The 25,038-nt window shown below is 35.5% G+C and overlaps 1 protein-coding gene across 5 annotated transcripts in view; it reads right to left on the bottom strand.

The window, feature by feature from the left end:
* The window catches only part of C2CD3 (C2 domain containing 3 centriole elongation regulator), a 143,482-nt gene that overhangs the window by 82,624 nt on the left and 35,820 nt on the right, over positions 1 to 25,038 (bottom strand). For all 5 annotated transcript variants that reach the window (XM_051987129.1, XM_051987128.1, XM_051987127.1 and 2 more), the window contains exons 8-13: positions 19,051 to 19,198; positions 15,044 to 15,180; positions 13,512 to 13,721; positions 6,533 to 6,645; positions 3,932 to 4,050; positions 1,591 to 1,710 (exon numbers count right to left, since the gene is read on the bottom strand). In XM_051987129.1, the coding sequence (XP_051843089.1) occupies positions 1,591 to 1,710; positions 3,932 to 4,050; positions 6,533 to 6,645; positions 13,512 to 13,721; positions 15,044 to 15,180; positions 19,051 to 19,198 (847 nt within the window). The remainder of the gene's footprint in view (positions 1 to 1,590; positions 1,711 to 3,931; positions 4,051 to 6,532; positions 6,646 to 13,511; positions 13,722 to 15,043; positions 15,181 to 19,050; positions 19,199 to 25,038) is intronic.

Here is a 25,038-nt window from a genome sequence, read left to right as displayed (position 1 = left end):
GAGCACTTATCAACTTGTATGTTGAAGTCCTCTAACATGAAGATAAAATATAGGGAGGAGAGGGAAAAGGAAAGAAAGGGAGAGGAAAGAGTGAAACTGAGTCAGCAAGGGGATTGGCAGATAATAGCTATCAGAATTTGGATTGAATGATGAAATTTGAACAACATGAATCTCAAAGATGAGCAGCCTCAGGCTACTGAGAAATGGTGGAGAGGAAGTCTGGAAGTAGCAACGAGGAGCAAGGAACATCCTGATTCTGAGGAGGTATGAGAGAAAGTACAGTCAATATTGAAAGAGTGGCTATGGATGCAGTCTTATCCAGGGGAGCGAGGTCTTAACAAATGCCAAAAGATGGAAGGATCAAGAGAGGTAGCCATCTAACATGAAAATAACTTTGTGAGTTATGGAATAGATGTTACAGAGAAGTGGAATGGTGGGAAGATCTAGAGTACAGTCCTGGGATAGTAGAGTTGAGGTAGACATGAATGAGGACGTGGACAGGTGAGATTAGCAAGCGGGATGGAACAAATGGAAATTGCTGAGGATAAAGAATATGTTTAGAAAGGGAAAGGAATGAGACAAAGTTAAGAGTTTTTTTTTGGAGAGCAGAAGTATGAAGCTCAGGAGTATATAGTTTTGGGATGAGAATGAGGTATAAAGCATGACAGATGTAAAATTTAGGAGATTCAGATCATGAGAGGTAAGATGCTTGATAAAACAGGATGTTCAAAGGACAATAATATGACTGGATCATCACAGATAAAGACAGGGCTTAAGTTACTGAGAAAAACCTAGCTAGGTAGAGAACATCATGAAAAAGGAAGAACAGCATGGACACAGGCAAATCACAGCAATAAGGATTCAAAGAAGATGTAGAGGCAGATGCAAATGAATCTTGAAAAAAGTGAGATTACTGAGCAACAGTAACTAACCTAAGAGAGGTCTAAAAGAAGCAATGGGAAGTATGGAGTATATTAATTCCTCTTCCTAAACCAGCATGTTGGGGAGAATGTAAACAGAACAGTCAGATGGGAAGGAGTGATGATGATTTATTTTCTAAAAAAAGACTTCTGCTGTTTGCATTGGCCTTGCAGTTTAATCTTTCTATGGGTGTTCTCTTTCTCAATTATGATGTGAGAGCTCCTTGAAGGTATGTACTATCTTTTCTTTTTCTCTTTATATTCTCAGAACTTAGCCAAATGTTTGGCATACTGTACCTCTTAATATTCATTCAAAAAGCTAGGCTTCCACAAACACAAAAAAGATGGGGGAAAGAGTGATGTAGGATGAAGGGGAAGTTTATTAACAACAGAGTTAAGATTTCAGAGGGCATAAAAAGAGATTTGGATTTGAGGATGGATAGGATTAAGTTGGATAAAGATTAATAGCAAATAAAGGGAATTATATATTAATTAGAGCTATTGAGTCACAAGGAGGAGGCAATTAGAAAGTGGAAGTTTGCATGCAAATTACTTAGTTGATTGTTCAGAGTGGGGGAAAGATTTCTGGTAATGAGAGTCAGGAACATATATGGTGAAAAGCATTGATCCTAGGCAAGTATGTAGCAGGTCTATCATAACATTTATGTACCTTGAGAGGTCCAAACGATGCCTGACTTTTCTCCTCCATGGGCAGCTGGCCACTGTAGGTTAGCAGCTGTGAGCAAATGACCTCTTGCAGAGGAAGCACTGCTGAACCAATTAATTCTGCCTGAAACGAGGAATAAAGCAAAGCAGTGTTAAACTTCTAAAGGTCCAGAGAAGATGTTACATTGTAAGTATGAATAAAAAGATTAGGAGAGGAAATTAAATCCTGTTGGAATCTTAATTACCTGACTCCAAGTCAGGCAAACATATATTTTAGAGATATAAGAAAATACATATCCCAAACTAAATTTACCTTTCACTCCAAAATTTTCCCATCTTCCTCACTTTCCCTATTTCTTTTTCTCCTCCCAACAAATTTCAAAGACAATCACTAATGACTACATTTTCTTTCAAAAATTCAATAAACAGCAATATTATTATTCTGTAAGAAATGACCAGCAGGATGAATACAGAGAGACTTGGAGAGACTTACATGAACTGATGCTAAGTGAAATGAGCAGAACCAGGAGATCATTATATACCTCAACAACGATACTGTTTGAGGATGTATTCTGATGGAAGTGAATCTCTTCGATAAAGAGATCTAACTCAATTTCAATTGATCAATAATGGACAGAAGCAGCTACACTCAAAGAAAGAACACTGGGAAATGAATGTAAACGATTTGCATTTTTGTTTTTCTTCCCTTCTGAATCCAATTTTTCCTATGTGACAAGAGAACTGTTCAGTTCTGCATACTATCTACAATATACTGCGACATATTTAACATGTATAGGACTGTTTGCCATCTGGAGGAAGGGGTGGAGGGAGGGAGAGAAAAAGTCGGAATAGAAGTGAATGCAAGGGATAATGTTGTAAAAAATTACCCAGGCATGGGTTCTGTCAATAAAAAGTTATAATTATTAAAAAAAAATTCAATAAACATTTAGTAAGTGATTATAATGAGTAAGGTCATAGGCTTGATTTAGAAAGATGAAGAATAACATCTGTCCTTAAAAAAATTTACATTTTAACAGGGTTTTTTTTGGAAGTGTGCATGGGGGATGAGAGGGGTACATATATTTGAAGTCAGTATGGCATTTGAAAGAGCAGCAGACTTGGAGTCAGGTAATTAGGATTCCAATCCTGGCTTGATGGCACTCCCTACAGGTGTTACATTGGACAAATCACTTAAATATCTTTTGGCCTCAGTTTCCATTCCTGTAAAGTAAGGGAGTTAGGCTAGATGATTTCTGATATCCCTTTCAGTAATAAATCAGTGATATTAATATTTCATATAGAATATAAGGAGAAGTCTAGGAAATGTGCTATAAAAATTTTTAAGGAAGAAAAAGATTACTATTAGTTGTAAAGATCTGAGGTTTGGGACAAACAAGTGACAATCAATCTATTTTTTTAAGGTAAGGATTTCTCCATATGTTTGTTTTACTGGACATTTCTGAGAAGAATTTAAAAACCTCAACAATTTGAATGGGGATGGGAAGAGGAGAGAGAGGTAACGAATCAGCCTCAATTAAAGTAACTTTTTTTTTTAATTATAGCTTTTTATTTACAAAATATATGCATGGGTAATTTTTTCAACATTGACCCTTGTAAAACCTTCTGTTCTAACTTTTCCCTTTCTTCCCCTACCTGTTCCCCTAAAGCAATCTCCTAGTTTGCCATTCCAGCAATAGTCCTAAATGGACTACCCTAGATTGGTAGTCCAATACATGTTAAATATGTTAAAATATGCTAAATCCAATATATGTATACATATTTATACAATTATCTTGCTGCACAGGAAAAAAACGGATCAAGAAAGAAAAAAAAACCTGAGAAAGAAAACAAAAATGCAAGAAAACAATAACAGAAAGTGAAAATGCTATGTTGTGTTCCACACTCAGTTCCCATGGTCCTCTCTCTGGGATGAAGGCTTTCTTCATCATTGAACAATTGGAATTGGTTTGAATCATCTCATTGTTGAAGAGAGCCAAGTCCATCAGAATTGATGATTGTATAGTCTTGTTGCCATGTATAATGATCTCCTGGTTCTGCTCATTTCACTTAACATCAGTTCATATACGTTTCTCCAAGTCTCTCTGTTGGTCATTTCTTACAGAACAATAATATTCCATAACATTCATATACTATAGTTTATTCAGCCATTCTCCAATTAATGGGCATCCATTCAATTTCCAGTTTATAGCCACTACAAAAAGGGCTGCCACAAAATTTTTGGACATGTGGGTCCTTTTCCCTCCGAGATCTTTTATCTTTTGGGATATAAGACCAGTAGTAACACTGCTGGGTCAAAGAGTATGCACAGTTTGATAATGAAGTACCTTTTTCTGTGTGCTTCTCTTCATGTATATTTTGAAAGCGAGATCAGATTTCCACCAATGTTCTATCATTGCTCCATCAAAATGTATGGGGAACACAGATCGCTGCTGAAATTTTACCACTGAAATGGAAATGAATAAACAAATAACGTATAGACATGGGTTTCCCAGTATAGGAAATGAAGTTCCCTCTTTTTCTCCTCAATCCTTGTTGCATTCTTCTACTTCTAATCCATTCTATATATTAATGCCAGATTCAACTTCTTAAAGCCCAGTTTTGATTATGTTACTTTCTGATCCCAAATTCCTTTACTGAGTCCTGTAACTTATAGGATTAACCCCAAATTTCTAAGCCTAATATTCAAAGTTCTCTACATTATAGCCCAGGGACCTACAAACTACTAAATTCTAGCCACTGCTCATGGACCATACATAAGCATACATAGGCCAGAGTGGGCCGTATTGTCCACAGATCCTGATCTAGACCTAAAATAGGTTTCCTGTTATCAAATGCTCCTCACTCCCAATTAATTCCTTTTCAAGTTTAAGATTCCTAAGACCACAGGGCCGCAGGGGACTACAGAGGCCATCTAGTCCAATCCATAAGGTCACACGGGTGGTAAGTGGTATTTGACTTCAAATCTAGCACTCTTTCTATTGGAACAATTCTTATTTTTAAGAGGATGAAGATGAGGTCAGAGAAATTCTGCTAAATTTGACTATTTACCTTTCCTTGGACACATGCTGTGTTTGGCACCCTCATAATTTTACTTAGGCCTGTAATGGCTTTATACCCCATCTACACCAGGTGAAATACCTCCCATCTGGAGAAGTCAAGTCAACAGAACAAATTTAGAAAGCACAAACTAAAATGTTGCAGGTTCCAGCAATAGTGAGACAAAAATGGAATATTTACTGCTCCCTTAAGAAGCCTATGCTCTGCTGGGATTAAAAAAATGTAAATAATTTCAAGAGAATGAGATGCTAGTAACTAAGGGGATCAGGAATGGTTTTTAGGAGAAAGATTGTACCTCAGCTGTGCTTTGAAGGAAACCTCAGATTCTGTGAAAGAGAAGTGAAGGGGAGAGCATTCCAGGCTGGGGAACACTTGCACAAAGCAAAGAGACGAGATAGGTAATGCAATATATGGAAAACATGTATGTCCTAGGGCATGTTTTGTACAGAAAATGTAGCAGTGACATCTTGTTAAATGAGGGAGATATTAAATTTGTTCTATTTGGTCCCAGAAGGGCTTTCACGTTTGTTATTTTTCTAATACAACATCACATCCCAAATTATCACATGGTTGTTGGACATTTTGAACTGGATTGTCATCTAAACATCTCAAATTTAATTTGTCAAAAACAGAACTCATTCTCTCTCCAAATCCAACACCTTTCCAAATTTTTCTATTATTGTCCTTCCATTACCCAGATTCAAATCCCAATGTCATATTTAAATCTTTCTTCCTCATTCACATATCCAATCAACTGTCAATTCTCCTGACCAAAGCTACTAAGTCTTTCAAAGATGTTTTGTCATGACAATACTGTTATTGTACAAGCTGGTCTGGTCCTAATTCCTTTACTCAGCCATCAGTTTGCACAAGGTTTTTCAGATTTTTCTGGAACCATTTCCTTCATAATTTTGTTCAACATGCTGGTATTCCATCACATTCATATATCACAACTTTTTAAACCATTCCTTACTTGATAAGACAGTTTCCAACTCTTTGCTACCACAAAAAGAGCTGTTGTTAAGAACAATTTTGTATATATGGGTCCTTATTCCTTTTTTTGAACTCTTTATGATACAGCTCTAGTAGCAACATCAGTGGGTCACAGGATAGTACAGTTTAATATCATTTTGGCATAGTTCCAAATTATTTCTCAGAACAGCTTGATCTGTTCACAGCTCCACTGAACAATGCATTGATGTACCTATTTTCTCACAGACCCTCATTAACTATGGCAATCTGATAGATAGAACTCAAAAGAGTTGTTTTAATTTGCAATTCTCTAATTATTAGGGATTTAGAACATTTTTATCCCATGACCATTGATGACTTGAATTTCTTCATTATTCTTATAATTCTTATTCTTCATATTTTTCTCATTCTTATAAATTTGAATCAGTTCCCTCTACATCATTAGTTTTGTTAGACAAACTTTGTGGCTAGATTGTTTCCCCTCTATTTACCTTGCTTTCAAATTTTAGATGCATTAGTTTCATTTGTGCAAAACTTTTAAAATTTTATATTATCAAAATTGTCCATTTTATCCTCTGTAATCCTCCTATCTTGTTTGCTCAGGATGTCTTCCCCTATTGAGACATCTGACACACAATTCCTTCCTGCTCCACTAATTTGATTATAATGTCACTTTTCACATTTAAGTCACACACCTATTTGAATTTGTCTTAGTATATGATATGGATGCTGCTCTACAACTTGTTTCTGAATGATTGCCTTTCAGTTTTCCCAACAATACTTTAGGCAAGGCATTTCCAAAGAGCTATCAGAAAGTCAAATAGGGACTCTCAGATGCAGAATTTCTTCCAAATTCAAACCCTCCATTGAAACAAAAAGAAATATATAATCCTTACCTCCTCCTGTAATTTTACTAGAAGCTAGTCGGACAACTTCTGTGGTCACTGAAATCTCTTCTGTGTCACTTCTGGAAGCATCAATAGGAAAGTGGTATTCCACAAAGAAAGTGCTTAAGGAAAAAAAAGATGATTAAAAAAACCCCCCAAACTTCAAATTTTTTTCTAAATTAAAAAATTGAAAGCTCATTACCTAAGGAAGGGGAAAGAGAATAAGTATTTATTAAGTGCCTACTATGTACCACACACTGTGCTAAGCACAGATTGATTTGTTTGATTCTTATAACACTTTGGGAGGTTTTACAGTTGAGGAAACCAAGGCAGACAAATGTGAAATGACCTGCCCAGGGTCCTACAGTAAGTGTGTGAGGGAAAATATGAACTTAGACTTTCCTAATATTAGGCCCAATACTCTCTCCAGTAACCATCAGCTGCACTTAACATGATTTACCTCACTGCACTGTTGTTGCGAAAGCACTTTGCATAATTTCAAAAACTCAAATATTTTCTTTGTGATTTCAGTTCTGTAGGGAGTAACTCTACGGATGCAGTTCTATTTCCTTCTACCTCAGTAGATGCTTTAATGAATTGCTAATTGCCAAAACAACTTAGACAGACAAAACTTCCAATGGTGACTAAACTGGCCTTTAGACGTGTCCATTAAATTAATATTCAACTCCTTTCTAGGCTGGTTTGACTTGCCAGATGTTAAATTCTATTGTTAGTCTTCAAATACAAGATGCCCAAATACCAGCTAACAAGTTAGGTATAGAAAGGCTCATGAACCTGGGTACTCGAATTGATACATTTTTTACTCCACAGGAATTCTTAAAAACTCTCTAATGGGTGTTGGTAGAGAATATATCCATATGGATGAAACTATAGAGACAGAGATTAAGACCAGATCTCCCAACTCCCTGTTCAAGAGCTTCCTAGTTGTCACTGGGTGGTCGGGGTATGGAAAAGGCCTTTACAAAAATAGTCCCTTACACCAGATGACTCCAGACTACCCAGACCTAACACCACTCTCAAGGATGTTCCCCTCCTTGCCTATTTCCCTAGCCCTAATAGTCAGAAGAGGCATCTTTTCCACTCTAGTCCCATCCCTTTGCTTCCTCCACCACTCCAGACCTCATCGAGGGTGGTTTGAAGGGAAGAACAAATAGTTCATAGGGACTGTTCTTTGCTTCCCTTCCAGCTATCCTCCCAGACAGAAGGGTGACATTCCCTTTTGTCCCTCTACCAGGGATGCCCCAGGGAAGACCTTACGGCTCAGTCATATCTGTTTAAACCACACTGGAATACATTTCAAGTCACTAACTTTGAATCTTCAGTAAAAATGGCAGACAACCATGCCTACTTGTTTGAGTTAAAGTCTTCAAACCTTCCCATTTATCTTGCTGCCATGACCTCCAGACATGTGACTTGCTAATATATCTTTAGGAATTTTGGAATTTCCTATAGGCTCTAATTTTTTTTTAACATGTGTACCTCCAATTTGAAGCATCAATTTCTTGAGAACTTAGCTGTCTCTTTTTCTAATTGTGTTTCCACTGTATAATTTATTCATTCATTAATGTGAATAAATGGGAATAGATGACACATATAGAATATGAGAAAGGTATTGTTAGAGGGGAAAATTATTCAGGTGGCTGGAGGAACCAACTCTTCATGGGATATGAGCTGAGTCTTAAAGAAAGCCAGAGTTTGGAAGTGAGAACATAACACGAATGGGGGACAGATGATGTCAAGGCACGGAAATGGAAGGTGGAGTACTGTTCACATATATTAGAAAAACTTTAATTATCCCTGGGTCACAAAACATATGAAGGATAATACAAAGTAGGAAGATAAGAGGGGCCAAGTTGTAAAGATCCTTAAATACTAAACAAGGGACTATACCTCAAAAAGCTAGGATAGACTAGGCTTTGTCAGGACTAACATGATTTTAACTTCCAAATGTTTGTTCAATAAATGTCACTAAATCCTATTAATTCAACCTTTATGATGTCTCTGGCTTCTATCCCCTTTTTTATTCTTACTGGTACTACATACTATAGGAACCTTTTTGCTTTAATCATTTCCATTAACTGATCCATACTTCACCTGTTGCTGAATTGTTTTTCTCTTTGAAAAGATCTAGTGATGTAATTCTTCTGCTCAAAAAAAAAAAAAAAAATTCCAGCAAAGTTTGAACACATTAGCCTAGATCTAACATTATCCAAAATCTGGCATGACCTTATCTCATAGTCTTCTCTACAGCCTCTATGTTCTAGCCAAACTGGGGTTAGTAGCTATTTTATATATATTTTCTGTACTCCAAGTTGTATGGTGAGAAGAGTAGTTCCTTTACTAGGGTCAGGCTATAATTAAAAATCAGCATTATTTTCAATCTATCTAGTTCCCGGTTTATTCTCCTTTCTTTTATGTGATTGAATGGAATAAACACATGCTATTTGTAGGGAGGGAATAGGAGGAAAGATGGAGGGTTACCATGGATGATCAGATAGAGTTATTACAAAAGTTAAGTCCCTAACCTAAAATTGAGCCTCACACAAATTCACAAATTTCCTTCTGCTTTGGATTTGTGGAGGTTGGGATTGTTCTTCAGTGTTAATCCACAAAAGATTGTACCCTGCCATGTATTCTCTCTTCTGTGGATTCAGCTGTATTTACTTCAGCCTGTACAGAATATTCTTTTATACAGGTTGGAAAATTGAAGAAGTTACACTACTCACACTCACCATTTTCAATTTTTATTCTTCTGAGACAATGCCTGGCATAAAACAGACATTTAATAAATGATGATTATGACAACCTATATTTCACAGCCTTAACAATGAAAGCTGACAATTATATAATGGCTTTTTAGTTTACATAGCATTTTTATTACACCTTATCTCATTTAATCCCCACAACTCTGAGTGTTAATTGCTAGGCATTAGGGGAATCGCTCTATATCTGTTTTTTTAATTCCCATTTCACATATGAAGTAACGAAGATTTAGAAGAGTTAAGTGATTTGCCAAGGTCCCACAGTTAGGAAGCATCGAGGGATGGATCAGAACCCAAGTTTCTCTTGACTCCAAGTTCTGTCCTCTTTCCACTAAATTATAATCTCTTTTTCATATATAGCTTTACTGTGAAATATTGATGCTAAAAAGATAGGCTGTGGCATCAAGTGCTTGTTTAAGATGACTTAAAACACTACTAGACTTTCTGAATGCAATCCTATCTACTCATTCTCGCAGCCCTCAATGGGATGTTGATTGAACTATTATGAAAATAGAGGAGGAAATCATGCCACAGCTATGTCAACACTTCTGTTACCTGCTTGTGTCTTAGGAAGATTTAGCCTTACTGAAATTTTACCCTTAGCTTTCTAAACATTTTCTCATGTTATTGTTTATTCTACTAGTTCAAGTCAGCAAAGATTAAGCTTTACTTCTGCAAGACTGTAATCAGCGCGAGGCTGACCAAGATGATGGGGAAATGTATCTAGAAGGGTAGATCCCACCTACACACACTCTCTCTTCCCATCTCTTTCTCAAAAGACCCATTAAAGCAGCCTGGTGGCTCAGTGGATAGAGCACTGACCTCAGTGTCAGAAAAACACAAGTTCAAATCTAGACTCAGATATTTCCATATCTGCCGAAGCAATTTATGAACATAGTTATGAACTATCACCTTTCACTTTAGCAATATGACCAACCCAACTCATTTCTGATCATACATGTGCTATATATTTATGCCTCATTTAATGGACAAATCAGCACTGATAATATCCACAGCATTCTTTGGCCTCACTTGCTATTTTAAATCTTTGAAGATTAAGGTGTTTCATGACCGATAACCAAGCAGTATCATGAGAAGAGTATTTAAAAAAGATGAATTTCTGTGTCAGTTTGGGATCATTTCAATTACTATACAATTTCCCAAAAGCAATTCAGACCTTTCTCTTTCTCCTATTCAATTCTGGCTCCAGTTCATTAACCATATAGAGTACCTGTTCAATATTTATACACTGAAGGATAAACTCAAAGGCTTTTTCATCTACATGCAAGTCAGTTGGGATAATACACATTTTTAAACTGAAAACAAAAAACAATCAGATTTTATATACAACAGGAATGGGTAAAAAAGTTCGGGTATTGTTTGTACTAATAATACAAATAATTAAAAACAAATAATTTCTTAACATGTTTCAAGTTCATAGTACTTTCCAAAACTGAATTTATTAGTTTTTCTACCAAATTAGCTTCACATTCCTAATTTGTACCTACCTCAAATATCCAATCCATCACCAAATCGGGTTGTTTCCACTTTTGCAAACTTATATGCCTTCTTCTCTCTTCTGATCCACCAACCACCCTAGTATAGTCTCTCATCTCATGCCTGAACTACTGCAATAGACTACTAGTTGGTTTTCTGGCTTCTTCCCATTCCAATACCTTCTTCACTCAGGAGCTAATGTAAATATCTTACAATAATATTAGTTGCTAATGTACGAGATCTGATTATAATATTCCCCTATTCAATAAAGAAGTTTTTGTATTTTCTTCAGGAGTAAACAAAATCCTTTGGCTCTTAAAGCCCTTCAGCACCTGTCCCTTTCCTATTTTTACAGACTTCTTATACCTTATTTTCCTCCATATGGTCCAAGTGACATTGGTCTCTTTTGCAGTTCCTTGCAAAAACATTATTTCTAACTCTGGACATTTTCACTAGCCATTCCCATGTCTGGGATGATTTCTTCTGATCTCCACCTCCTGGCTTCCCTAGGTTCCTTCAAGTCACATCAAGTTACTTCTTCAAGAAACTTCTCCCATGAATCCTTAATCTTAGTACCTTCTCCTTTTGAGGTGATTTCTAATTTATTCTGTACCTTTCTGGTTTGTACATAATTGTTTGCGGATTATCTCACTCATTTGAATGTGAACTCCTTGAAAATGGACCACTTTTTGTCTATTATTATATCTCTTGCGCTTAGTGTGGGACACATTAAGTGCATAATGACCACTGACTTCAAAGGCTAAGACTCGAAGAATTACACAATCTCACATCTAAAAGAGACCTCAAAGGATAATGGATCTAACCTCTATTAGAAGCATGTAAAAAGTGTTACATATCTTTTACATTACTCTCCCAAATAATTAAACAAATATTTATTGAATGCCTATCACTAGGATATTCAGTCTAAAAGAGGAGATAAGGCATGAATACAAAGTTATAATGCAACATAGGACAAGAATAAATACTATTTGAGAAGGGAAAGTGGATCAAGGAAGGTTTTAAATGAATACTAATAAAGTTACAACACTCAAGAATTTTTAGAACCCTTAAATTAAAGTTAGTGCAGCTTTTAGGAGATTTTCTAGACTGATTACTTGAAACCAAAATCCCTCTGTTCTGATAAAGTCCAGTTTAGATTGCATCTTGTTCATGAAGATTTCATGGATAGCCAATGAAAGAGATCTGTTCCTACTAAAAAACTACTTGAAACTACTTGTATACCCCAAAAAATCACAGAGGGATGTTACAGGTCCAGTCTAATCTGCAAAGAAAACCCCTATATGCTTGACAAGTGGTTGTCATCTAACTTCAAAATAAAGATCTTCCGTGAAAACGAAATTCAAAACTTGCTTTCCCCTATTATATTTTCCCTTATACTTGTGAACCCATTTTCTCTCTTATAGTATACTGTAAGGCCCTTGAAGCTGGAACTATTATTTGCACATTTCTGACTTAAGATTTTAGGGGCAGCTGGGTGATGTAGTGAATAGAGTGCTGGCCCTGAAATCAGGAAAATCTCAGACACTCACTAGCTTTGCGACCCTGGGCAAATTACTTAACCCTGTTTGCTTCAGTTTCCTCATCTGTAAAATGAGCTGGAGAAGAAAACTGCAAACCACACTTAATATCTTTGCCAAGAAAATCCAAAATGGGATTACAATTGAACAACAACACAATTCTCAGATTTTAGCATATAATAGAGACTGAATAAATTTGCAGCAAAAGAGAATTACTTCTTTTCTAATTCTTGATCTTGGTTTAATTCAAGACCTGTTAGTTTAAATATAGGAGCCACAACTAAAGGAATAACAAATATATTGGCATGGCAATCTTTCAAAAGCAGCATGTCAAATCTATAAAATTTTCTGATTCTATCATTGGTAGCCTACCCAAAATTCTTCAATGGCTTTTTCTTATTTCCAATTCAAAGTCCAAACTCATCCATCAATCTGACATTCAAGATCTTTTATCACTGCTAGGAAACGAGGATTCAGTTCAGTCATCAAAGAAAGATTCTTACTACTATGGGATGTCATGAACTTTCCACCTTCATACCTTGGCTAACTGTTCCAATAGCCGATTACCCATTTTTCAAGATCCAGCTCAAATGCCACTATTCCCCTATCTCTCAAATTTGAGTTAATAATCTTTTCCTTCTTGGACCTCTCAAAAGACTTCTGACCTTTCTTAGACTCTTATCTTCTATTTTTATAGTAGTTTACTCAAGAATATGTTTTCCAAAGTTAATTTACTTAATAGCATATACCTTGTCTTTTTTGCCTTATCTCCTTTGTGACTTGCACATAATGAGCATTTGCTAAACGTATGTTAAATGTGTCAATTCTGGCAAATCACTAAGTACTCTAGCACCTTGTTTTGGTTGGCTTAGCCCTCTATTCCTGCCTTGGCCTTCCTACTCCCCCCTTTCCCACCTCACCCCCAGCCCCAGGCAACTTGGGTTAAATGACTTGCCCAGGGTCACAAAGCTACGAAGTGTTAAGTGTCAGAATCAGATTTGAACTCAGGTCCTCCTGACTTCAGGGCTGGTGCTCTTCCACTGCACCACATAACTGCCCCGGCCTCCTACTTTTACTAGAACGACGTGGAAATGTCCTAGAAATACTCAGCTTCAGCCTCCCAGGGAAGGCACAGCAAAGAGAGGGAAAGAACAAGGAATCCAAGCATACCGCTTTCTGGCTGAGCTTGATCTGGGTGGTCTGGCAGGTATGCTTGTTTTGCCCGGGGTCATCTGGGGACTCTCTGGGGGTATTCCCAGCACGTCAATGACAACTCTGGCTGAGCGTATTCGACTCAACAGGGCCAGTCTATCTAAATTCAGGGTGATTACTTCAGTTTTTCTAGGACTCTGTAAGTGTGTTGATTGAACAGCAGAATTTCTGAAAAAAGTTTAGAGAATTGGGTTATTATTGTAAGTAATGTACTCTGATTAAAACAAATAAATAAAAACAGACAGATATTTTTTAAGTCACTAACAGATAATCAATGTTTTTATCTACAGCAAGTCATGAAGAATGTCTATTTATGTAAAGAGAATCTGAGGGCTACATTAGTAAATAGAGTATTGATGAAATCATGGATGCTTTAAGCATTGACGTTCCCAAAACTCAGCACACTTGGTAAACCTCTCTCTCTCTCTGCAAAGTCATTCAACTAATTACCAGATAAACTGGATCACCAGTAATGACTTGAACTACTGCCTAAAATCTAATGGCCTTTATTCTCTGAGCTGACTTCCCACATAGGTGAATAGATTAGCCCTTACCAATGCTATTACAGAGTAAGTTTTTTACTCAAACAAATTAGAATATTTCATTTTTTGCTTCAGCATGTTAGAGGAGAAAACCTTAATAATGTCAGTAAGAATCTTTTTATAGCATTTTGTATGAGGCAATGTGTAGAATGGAACTATTCTATGGACTCTGGACTCAGATGATGAGATTCAGGACTAGGTTCTGAGGCTCATGACCTCTGTGGCATTGGGCTAGACATTTAGCTCCCTTAGGATTCAGCTTTCACATCTATAAAGAGAGGGACTCAACCAGATAGTCTCTGATAACACTTGCAGCTTTAAATTTCTGATCCAATGGACCTTGTTAATGTTAGCTTGAAACTTAAAGCACTCTAAAAAGGACTTTCTTCAAAACCCTATGGGATAAGTAGCACAATAATTATAACTAATCTCTCTGATTGGTAACAGCTTTTCCCTACATACCTCAATATTTTGTTTTAATGTTGTAATTCTGTAATACTTTGTATTATAATAATTTATCTCTCTCCATAACATCTATGGTCTTTGAGGGCTGTATTTTGTACTTCCCATGATTAGTAAATCTGAGAGATGGGATTTGAATTGAAGTCTCCAGATTCAAAAATGCTGAACTATTTCACTGAACTGTCTTTGAAGCACAGAAAATAACATCTGAAGAGGATCTTAAGGTTCATCTAATTTAGTCCTCTTGCTGCTATTAGTACTGTTACTAGCATTCATGTTGCACTTTCAGGTTTGCAAAGCATTTCACATATCTTCTCATTTGGTCCTAACAACAATTCTATATAGTAGGTGCTATTATTATCATTTTATACATGAAGAAACTGAGGAAGAAAAAGAGGGCAAGTGATATTCCCAAATTCACATGGCTAGCTAATGCTATGTAGATCTCAACTCGGTTATTAAATAAACATTCATGGAGAGGCTCACTTAGCTTTCTTTCCCATTGCTGTCTTCTTTGGACTATGATGACCCAAATTCACTGCCTTGGGATTCTGGGCAATACTTCTTGATTGAACTATTTTCTCATCTTCATTGTGAACATCACTCACACTGGAATCAGCTTTCTTCAAATGAATATTAGAGAAGAAAACAAAAAAAAGAAAGGAGAAGTTAATTTGGGGCCAGTAATCAATTGCCCAGAAACTGCTAAGCTTTTCACTGGGTGACTATTTTACTAAAGCAAAAAAGATATCTAAATAACCTAAGGGATTTCTGCTGTACATTATCACTTGCTATTTATAATCAGCCTTCAGGTTATATTTTAGTACCTACACATTTAGTTCATAAGAGTCAGTTTCCAAAATAGACACCTTGATTAAAAATTGATTCTCACTGGGGCACACTTATTCACTGTCATACGTGTCCTCAAAATACCTGGATGAAAGAAATAATGGGTGCTTTCAGTACAGAATTCTCAAATATGCTGCTGAAGTAGAATGAGTTGATCAAGTATACAGGCAATGTTTTATCTATCTCAGAGTAAGAGTGGTACAGTACAAGGAATCCTGGATCTGGAATCAGGAAAGCTGAGTATAAATATCTACTCCAACAATGACCAGTTGTGTGGGTATCAGAAAGTTATTCCACATCTGAGGAAGCTTCCTCATCTATAAAATGTACTGCTGCCACCTACTTTTTGACATGCCTTATATATTCCTTATCTTAGTCAAGCTGTTCCCTAATTGTTGTAATCTTTTTCTCCTCATCCTCTGAAATCTAAAGGAAAAGCCATCTCCTATAGAAAAGCACTGCTTTATCTCCTCAGTCATTATGGACCTTTCCCCTCAGATCTCACATGGCATTATTTTGCATCTTTCTGATGCATTTATTATATATGTCACTTTTGTTTGTTTTATCTTCCTACTATAACAGGGCTTAAAACTTTTTTGTGTCATAGACCCCTCTGAGTGGTAGTGAAGTATTTTCAGAAAAATTTTTTAAATGCATAAAATAAAAATTATGTAGTATTACAAAGGGAACCAATTATATTGAAACAAAGATGTAATTTTTTTCCTGTTCAAGTTCAGGTACCCTCTGAAATCAATTCAAAGTTCAGTGAACTCAAGGTTAAGAACACCTATATTAAACTGCAAATTCTATGCCGGGAGCAATTTTTGCTTTATATAAGTTTTCTATCTCCCTCAGTGTTTAGAAATGAATTCTGCACATAACAAGTATTCAACAAATTCAACAAATGAATATGCATTAACATTCACTTTCTATATCTATCTAGTTACCAAATACTATCTTTTTCCCTTCCTCATTACTATGTTCAAAGCACTGTACCATGCAATAATAACTTTTCCCTTTCATTCTCACTACTATCACTCGCATTCATGCCCTCATTATTTTATGCCTAACTTAACAATACAGCTAGCTTCTAGTCTTCATAATCAATACCCTAACATGGTAAAAAGAGCACTGGACTGGGCTATTAAGAGACTTAGGTCTGACCTTAGGTAAATCATTACCTTTATGCTGTACCTCAATTACCTCACCTTTGAGAGGCTACGTGACCTTAAGGTCCCTTCTGCTTATGATTCTATAATACCATCTGTCATATAATAAAAATATTTTTAATATTCAAAAATTGCTGATTTTATCAGTGTGGGTATTCATCCTACTAACAAGGAAAAACCACCACACATATATCTACTTACATACACACACATATAAAAGGAGTCTGATGATTTGCTAAGGCTAAAAAATCCACACTCTGATGAAATCAGCTCACTTTCCTTTACCAGGCCATAGATAAGGAGAACCTCCCAAAGCTTATCCTACTATATTAGTTATCAAGATTCTGCTATGTCATGATGAGGAATCAGAGGAAGAAGTTAGTAGATTAAATTTTCTATCACATTGCTCTTTACTTAAAAACATCCATGTTCTTTTAAAACATTAATATTTCCAAAATACTTGTCCTAAAACTTGTAGGGTAATTTAAGAATTAATTTCCCCATTTTTACAGATGAGGACACTGAAGCTAAGAGAGAGGGAATTTATTGTCCCTAATCATAGGACTGATCAGACGGAGTCTTGACTCCAAGTCCAGGGATCTTTCCATTCCATCAGGCTGCACAATCCAGTTTCAACTCGCCTTACTGCACTTCTCTCAGTCAGACTGGTCTCTTTTATTCCCCTGAATACAACTATATTCTCTTGTCTGCAGTCTGGCACATGCCATTTCTCCCTTTACCAACCCAGAAAAGAAAGTCTTTTCTTCTTTTTCAGGTTTTCTGGTTAAGTAATGCAATTTATAGGGTTATTTTTGTCAACTTCTACTTAAGGATCACCTGCATAACAAATCAGAAGTAGTTAAGGATGAATTAAATAATTCCTATTGTTCCTTTTAGCACTAACATTTTATGCTACCATGATCTCAGAATAAGAGAACAAAGACTCAAATTTAGACCAAAGGTTCAAATATTTAATTCTGGATCCAGGGTGAACCTGAAGCTGCACATATTTATCACAGAATGTAACAGTGGAAGGCACCTCAGAATCAAGCTAGTACAAACCATACTTGGTCTCTGAATATCCTCTATACCAATGCCACAGATGAGGATGGAGCTTCTGCCTAAGCACACAATTATCTCAGCAAAGAATTACATGAAATCAAGAGTTGATGTTAAAAGAGGAATTCTAGGATGTTTTAAGAGGGATTTTGATAAGCTAGCACTTATCCAGATTGGTGTACTCTGGATACCCACTATCTATCCACTAGATTTCTATCCACTGTGGTACTGAGATGCCCTGACACACACTGAGTCTTAAAGCTATATCATAGAATGCACAGATGATAGAACTGAAGTTATTCAGCCTGGAGAATGCAAAGCCTGTTTTCCAGTATCTGAAGGGTTGCCTTGTGGAAGAAGGATTACCTTTTATCCATTTAGTCTCAAATGGCAGGAATATGCTTACTGGGTAAAAATTACAAGGAGTCGGATATCATCAAGAAATCCTAAAAGGAGTAGCTGTTCAATAATGGAATGTGTATCACAGAGTGAGTTCTTTATTACTACCGAAGTCCGACCATGGGATGATCACTTGTTGAAGATTGTAGATCTGTTTAGATTCTGTTTAGCAGATTCTATTTAGATATAAACAGGATAAAAGGGCCTCCAACGTACAAAAGATATGTTCAAACAAATCTTCCAATATGTCAGTAATCCCAGAGCTTAACAGAACTCTTTTTTTTTTCCTTCTTCTTTCTTTCTTTCTTTTTAAAAGAAAGCATAGGTATACACTAGAGAACTAAATAAATATACTACTTATGGACCAAAGAACTCTAGAAATGGTGGTAGTAATTACCAAAGATCATCTTGTTATCTGCTCTGTTGCAAAATGATTTTCATTTAAGTTTCTACATTTACTTATGCATTAAATTATCTTCAACAAAGAGATTCTATGACAATGTATTTTTTGGAAAAAACGGATGAAATGGAAGAAGTGAACCAGAAGTCAGAAGAAAATCCTAACTCTGCACTAAGCTTCCTGAGCAAGATGCTTGAGCAAGTTATTTCTCCTTTCTAGGTCCGTTTCCTCATTTATAAAATGAGGGGGATAGATAATCTATAATGTGCCTTCTGTCTCTTAACAGTAGATGATTTCATAATTTCACATTATTGTGAAATTCTATTATGAATCTATTATTCTATTATGAAATATCTAACCTTCTAGCCACCAAACCACATAGCAAATACTACATGCAACCAAGATAGTAAGAATCTATGGATATGATAATAATACTCACACTCATACTCTGATAGTGCTGTCTTTACAATTAGCTTCTGAAATAAATAACAAAAGCATTATCCTCAATTTACAAATGGAGTTGGAACTTGAACTCAGGTATCTCTCAGAGGTTATTAGTGCTCTATCCAAGATAGAGGTATCGCTTGGAAGAATTTTCTCCAGGACAATCAACTTACTGATGTCATGTAAAACAAGTTCTCCAGCAGACTTAGATCATATTGAGGATCACTCAGCTCACTGCTACAGTATGCATCACTCCCAGGTGAAAGGGATTCAGGAGGGGACCCTAAACCATCCCAGTAATGCCTGGAAGACTTGTCAGCACTGTGGGAAAAAAAATAAAACAGAAATGCTTTAAAAGAAGATTTACTTGAGATCTATTTCTATTAGTTAAATAATTTTTCTAGTAGTAAATAAAAATTTCTAGTGGGAAAAAAAGTTTTTTTCCCACTAGAAATAAACAAATGCTCACAACCATGGTATTTTATATTTACCAAGAACTATAGAACTCATTATTTAACATAATCTTCTCTACAACTCAGTGAAGAAAGCATGATAGGAATAATGATTACAAATTATGGGTGACTTATTCAAGGTCACATAGCAACTCTAGAGTTAGAACCAAGTTTTCAGACTAACCTTTCCTCTTGCCAATAATGTCAAAATTCTTAGGGCTCAAGTATGATTATAAAAGAAATAATTCACTGGGAAAGCATCTTTGTATTCATATCTGATAGAGGACTAATATCCAAGATATATAAGCAATTTATAGAAACCACTTCCCAATAGTTAGTCAAAAGTTAGAATAAACAATTCTCAAAAGAGTTACAAACTATTCATGTTCATATAAAAAATGCAAATCAATCAAACCAAATCTCTAATGAAAAGAGGAATGCAAATCAAAACAATACAACATGTACAGAAAATTGGCATATGATAAAAGAAGAAAATAGATGTGTCCCAGGTGGTGTTGAACGATTCAATTCAATTCCTTTTCATGCTTACACAAAAGAACAACTTTAAAAAGAATCCAGGGGTTTCAGATCAAAGAAAAAATAGTGCCAGAAGCCAGAAAGAAAGAATTCAAACCAAGAGTCACAGTTAGGATCAAACATAATTTCATAACTATCACCAAAAAGGAAGAAAGAAAGTTACAGGGCAGAAAGGTAGGCAGGCTGGAAGGAAGGAAGAAAAAAGGAAATGAGGGAAGAAAGAAATCACATACTATGTGCCAGCACTGTGCTGAGTATATTATAAAATATTATCTCATTTGATCCTCTAACTGGGAGGCAGTTGTTACTAGTATTATTCCTATTTTACAGCTGAGGAAATTGAAGCTTAAGGAGATTAAGTAACTTTTTCCAGTATCACATATCTAGAATGTGCATGAAGCCGAACTAGAACTCAAGATTTTCAGGCTTCAAACCTAGCCTTTTATCCACTGTACCATTTAACTTCCTCTGACAATCAAGAATGACTTACCCAGAAAATATGAGTATAATTCAACAAAGGAAAAAAAATGGATCTTTAATGAAATATAGGACCTTCCAAGCATTACTGATGAAAAATCCAGAGATGGCTGGATGATTTGAAATGCCAATACAGAAGTCAAGAGAAACACACAAAAGTAACACAGACTTTCATAAGCAATCATAAGGGACAAAAGAACAACTAATACAGGAAGATAATACATATGTCCCTTGAGAACCCTATAGTTAGAGATTCTAGAGGGCCTAGAAATAGTTTTCTTATGTTCTGAGGATCTTAAAAGAGTGGAAAAGGAAAACGTTGGAAGAAAATGGGAAAAGAAGGTTGGGGAAAATACTTCATATATTACTGGATTATGCAAGGAGAAGACAATGAAAAAAGGGGGAATAACATGAACCCCACTCTCATCTAAACTAGTCAAAAGAGGGAAGAATATGTGCGCATGTGCACACACAGAGAGTTGGCACCGAATTACATTTTATTCAAAAAGGAAACAAGGAAAATTCAACAAGAAAGTAAAAAGGGTTGGAGAAAGAGGGGAGGGAAATAAGAGAGATGGTAGATTAAGAAATACAAATTGTAAGTAAGGAAATGTCAAAGAGGCCTTTAATTAAAAAAAAAAAAGCAACAAAGGATAAAGGCTCTGTTTGGGGCTTTAGGTGAGGTAACAAAAGAGAAAGGGAGCAGGCGATAACATCAAATTTAGAATACTAGTGCTGAGCTCATTCTCTTATAGAAAGAAGTGGAAAGCAAAAAGATGGAAAAGAGATGTTGAATTGATATATTAAACATAGAGGAACCAAATGTCACAGCCTCTAAACAGTTGAAAAGTTAAATGAATTAACAGGGAAAAACAGTAGAATATAATAGTAGGGGACCTTGGTTTACCTTACTGAAACCAAAATAAATCTAACTAAAAGTAAACAAAACAGAAGTGAAGGACATGAGGAGAATTTTAGAAAAGTTAGATATTAGAGATTTTGGTTTCAGTGAGATAAACCAAGGTCCCCTAGTATTATATTTTACTCTGCTAGCAACTCTGCTTCACCTAAATCCAATTTACATGTGAGTCAAAAGACATCATCCTATACTATTTTACCATTTTTACTTATCTCAAAGTCCTGTGGCAATAGACAAGTGACAAAACAACAGGTACAGGTAACTACAGTCACAACTTTGCACATAGGTGGCCAATTCATGGTGTAATCTTTGTAATTTTTCTTCAGCAATTCCTTATTGAAAGTAATTTTTTTGTTGTACTTTGGTTTATAAATGCTATATTTACTGTTTTGCTTTTTATGTTTTATTTTATAAATTTTTATGTGCCAATACATTATAAATTTTTGTTAAGGTGCAATGTCCAGTTTAGACTAAGCATATTTTTATTTTGTTTGATCATGAACTCTTTCCCTATTTATAAATCTGACATATTTTCTTCCAGCTTCTCTGATTACAATGTCACCCTTTATGTCTTAAGTAATATACTTCTCTGGAGCTTGCCTTCATACAGTGTTATATACAGTGTCAAATGCTGATTTATAACTGGTTTCTGCCACACTTTATACAGTTTTCCCAGCAGTTTTTGTCAATTAGTGAATTGTTTTTCTAGTAGCTGATATCTTTGGATTTATTATATACTAGGTACTATGCTTATTTGCTTCTGTATGTTGAATTCCAAATCTCTTCCACTTGAGCCTCCAAAAAGTGGTAACATGTGCTGTGAGCCACATTCTGGTAAAGCATATTGGCAGAGGAGCTAAACCATGTTGACAGTAACTAAGGGATCTTAAATCTATCAGTGAACTAGGGGGTGTTTACCCCAAGCATATGGAATAGGCAGATGGGAATAATTTGTTCCAAAGGCCATGAAGACAGATGAAGCAGGCTCTGTAGAGTGTTTAAAGCTTGGTTAGCTACTGAAGATTCCAGGGTCATCCACTGCATTCAGTCACCTTAATTTTTGTTTTGCCACTGAACTTTAAATCTAGAAGTAATGAACTGATGACGAGTAAAGTAAGCATTCAATAGATTTGGGATAGAAAATGCCATCTACATCCAGAGAGAGACCAATGGAGATGGAATGTAGATCACAGCATAGTATTTTCACCTTTTTTGTTGTTGTTTGTTTGCTTGTCTTGAGCCCAAAGAGCTTTCTTGGAAGAGCTCAGAAAGGTCTTTAACAATCAAATAAGAGAGACAGAATTAAAATAGGGAAAAAAAATGAGAGATATGCAAGAGACAGTCAGAGCTTGGAAAAGGAAAACAATTCCTTGAAAATTACAATTGGTCAAATGAAAAAAAAAATAATAATGATAAAATTCACAAAGAAACCAATTGCTTAAAAAATACAATTGGCCTAATGCAAAAAAAAAATCTAGTGAAGAAAATTAATTTAAAAGTAAAATTAATCAAATGGAAACTAATTGAAAGCATCATACATTTAAAAACTAGAATTGGGCAAATGGTAGCTAAGGAGTGTATGAGACATCAAGAATCAGTCAAACTAAAAAGAATTAAAAAATGAAAGAAAAACAGCAGACTTGGAAAATAGATCCAAGAGAGACAATTTAAAAATTATTGGATTATCTGAAGGTCATGACCAAAAAAAGAGCCTGGACAGCATTAAGAGATCATCAAGGAAAACTGTCCCGATATACTCCTCCAAAGGAAGCAATCATTGAAAGAATCCATCAATCACCTCCTTTTTCTGATAGCCTTCAATACTTTTTTCTTGAGTTTTGGAATTTATTCCACAAGGAAAAAATAGTAGGAAAAAGGAATAAGAGGAGGGAAAAGGGGTGATAGAAGGGAGGGCAGATTGAGGGAAGAATTGGTCAAAAACAAAATTGGTGAGAAGGGACAGGTAAAAAGAGAAAACAAGTATATACAGGAGAGAAAATAGAATGGAAGAAAATATACAACTGGTAATCTTAACTGTGAATGTGAATGGTTTGAACTCTCCCATAAAACAGAAGCAGATAGTGGATGGGATTAAAATCTGTAATCCTACACTGTGTTGTTTACAAGAAACCTTGAGAGTCTTCCCCTCCCCAATTATTTTTGACTGGGTGATAGAGGCCATTCTTTGCCTCAATTACTCTCTAGCCTTAATCACTAAATGGGTTTGGCCTCAGTCAAACTGAGACCTGTTGAAGATTTTAGCTTAAACAGTCCAAGGTCTCCCATTTCATCCAGGGCCATCTCTAGCCATCTTGATCTGTATCTTGCTACTGGACTTAGATGGCTCTGGAGTATCAGCCTCCCTCACTTAAATCCTGGTCACTTTATCAGACTTCACAAATGTAGGGGTATCTTATCAGAACTTGGTATTTATTTCTTAGCACAGTGCCCTGCTACTTCATAATTCCTCCCAAAGATAAGTTACTGATATTTCCTCAACAGCATTTGGAAAATGTCTCTTCCTGTTATTCAGATGTTATGTATTCCTGTGGAATATCCTTATCATACTGAGACTCTTAAATTTTGGGAGGTTATGAATGCCCTTTTCAGAATGTTTTTAAATGCCTAAAATAAAATACACAGCATAACAAAGCAAACCAATTATACCAAAATGCAGTTACAAAAATATTAACAAAACAAAGTTACAAATTCAAGGCTAGGAATCCTTTCTTGTAACAGATCTATTCTCTAAGGGAGTTTGGAAGGAAGCAAATCATGGAAAGTATAATAAATGCCAAAGACAATACTTACACACAAAAAGTTTATAATCTAGAAAGGAAAATAAAACCATGCCATAAAAAAAGTATGGAAAACAATATAAATTCAGGATAATATAAAAAAGTGCTGAAGAAATGTAGAATTAAGAAATAATCTGCTTGGATTTAGATTAATTCAATTAAATACTAAGTGACCACCCACACTATGTTTTACTCATTCTTTCTTTAGGATGAGATTATTTAGTTTCTAATTTTTGGTCTATTTTCCCCCAACCCTTTATTACAAGTCATTTTTATTGCATCATGATCTGAAAAGGATGCATTTACTATTTCTGCCTTTCTGCTTTTGATTTTGAGGCTATTATGCCCTAACATGAGGTCAATTTTTGTGCAGGTTCTCTATATTGCCGAGAAAAAAGTATATTTCTTTCTGTTCCCATTTTATTTTCCCCAAAGATGACCATTTATTATGTACGAAGAACTCTATGCAAGACATACAAAGTTAGATAAGAGTTTTTGCCTTTGTGAAACTTACAGCTTGGTAGAAGAATACAACACACCTACAAATAATTATAACAAAGTGATACACAATAAGTACCCCAAAAAGAGATAAAAATTCAAGTAAAGTGGTATGTGAGGTCCAAGAAAAGAAAAAAAAAAAAAAACAAAAAAAAAAACACTTACCAACTAGACGTTGATTTGGTCTTAAAAGAGGGGTTGAAATTCAGCAGGCAGATAGCATGTTTTAAATTTTTGTTGTTTTTTCCTCACTAACACGTACAAAGGTATATACACTCTTTTTAATTACCCTCAAATCAATAGCACACAACCAACCATGTTTTTAGTCATACTGTTTCTGTACTTCTTGAATATAAGCTGATGCATGAGGAGCTAGAAAAGTACATACAGTATGCCATAAATTGTATAAATATGGAATTAATTTTCTAGATAATTGAACTCTGCCCCCTTAAAAAAAAATAAAGGGATTTAGGCTAGCTG

This window comes from Antechinus flavipes, chromosome 3, assembly GCF_016432865.1.
Source record: "Antechinus flavipes isolate AdamAnt ecotype Samford, QLD, Australia chromosome 3, AdamAnt_v2, whole genome shotgun sequence".
NCBI classification, from domain to species: domain Eukaryota; kingdom Metazoa; phylum Chordata; class Mammalia; order Dasyuromorphia; family Dasyuridae; genus Antechinus; species Antechinus flavipes.
Note: the sequence above shows the minus strand (reverse complement) of the source record. Positions and strands in the feature narration are given on the sequence as shown.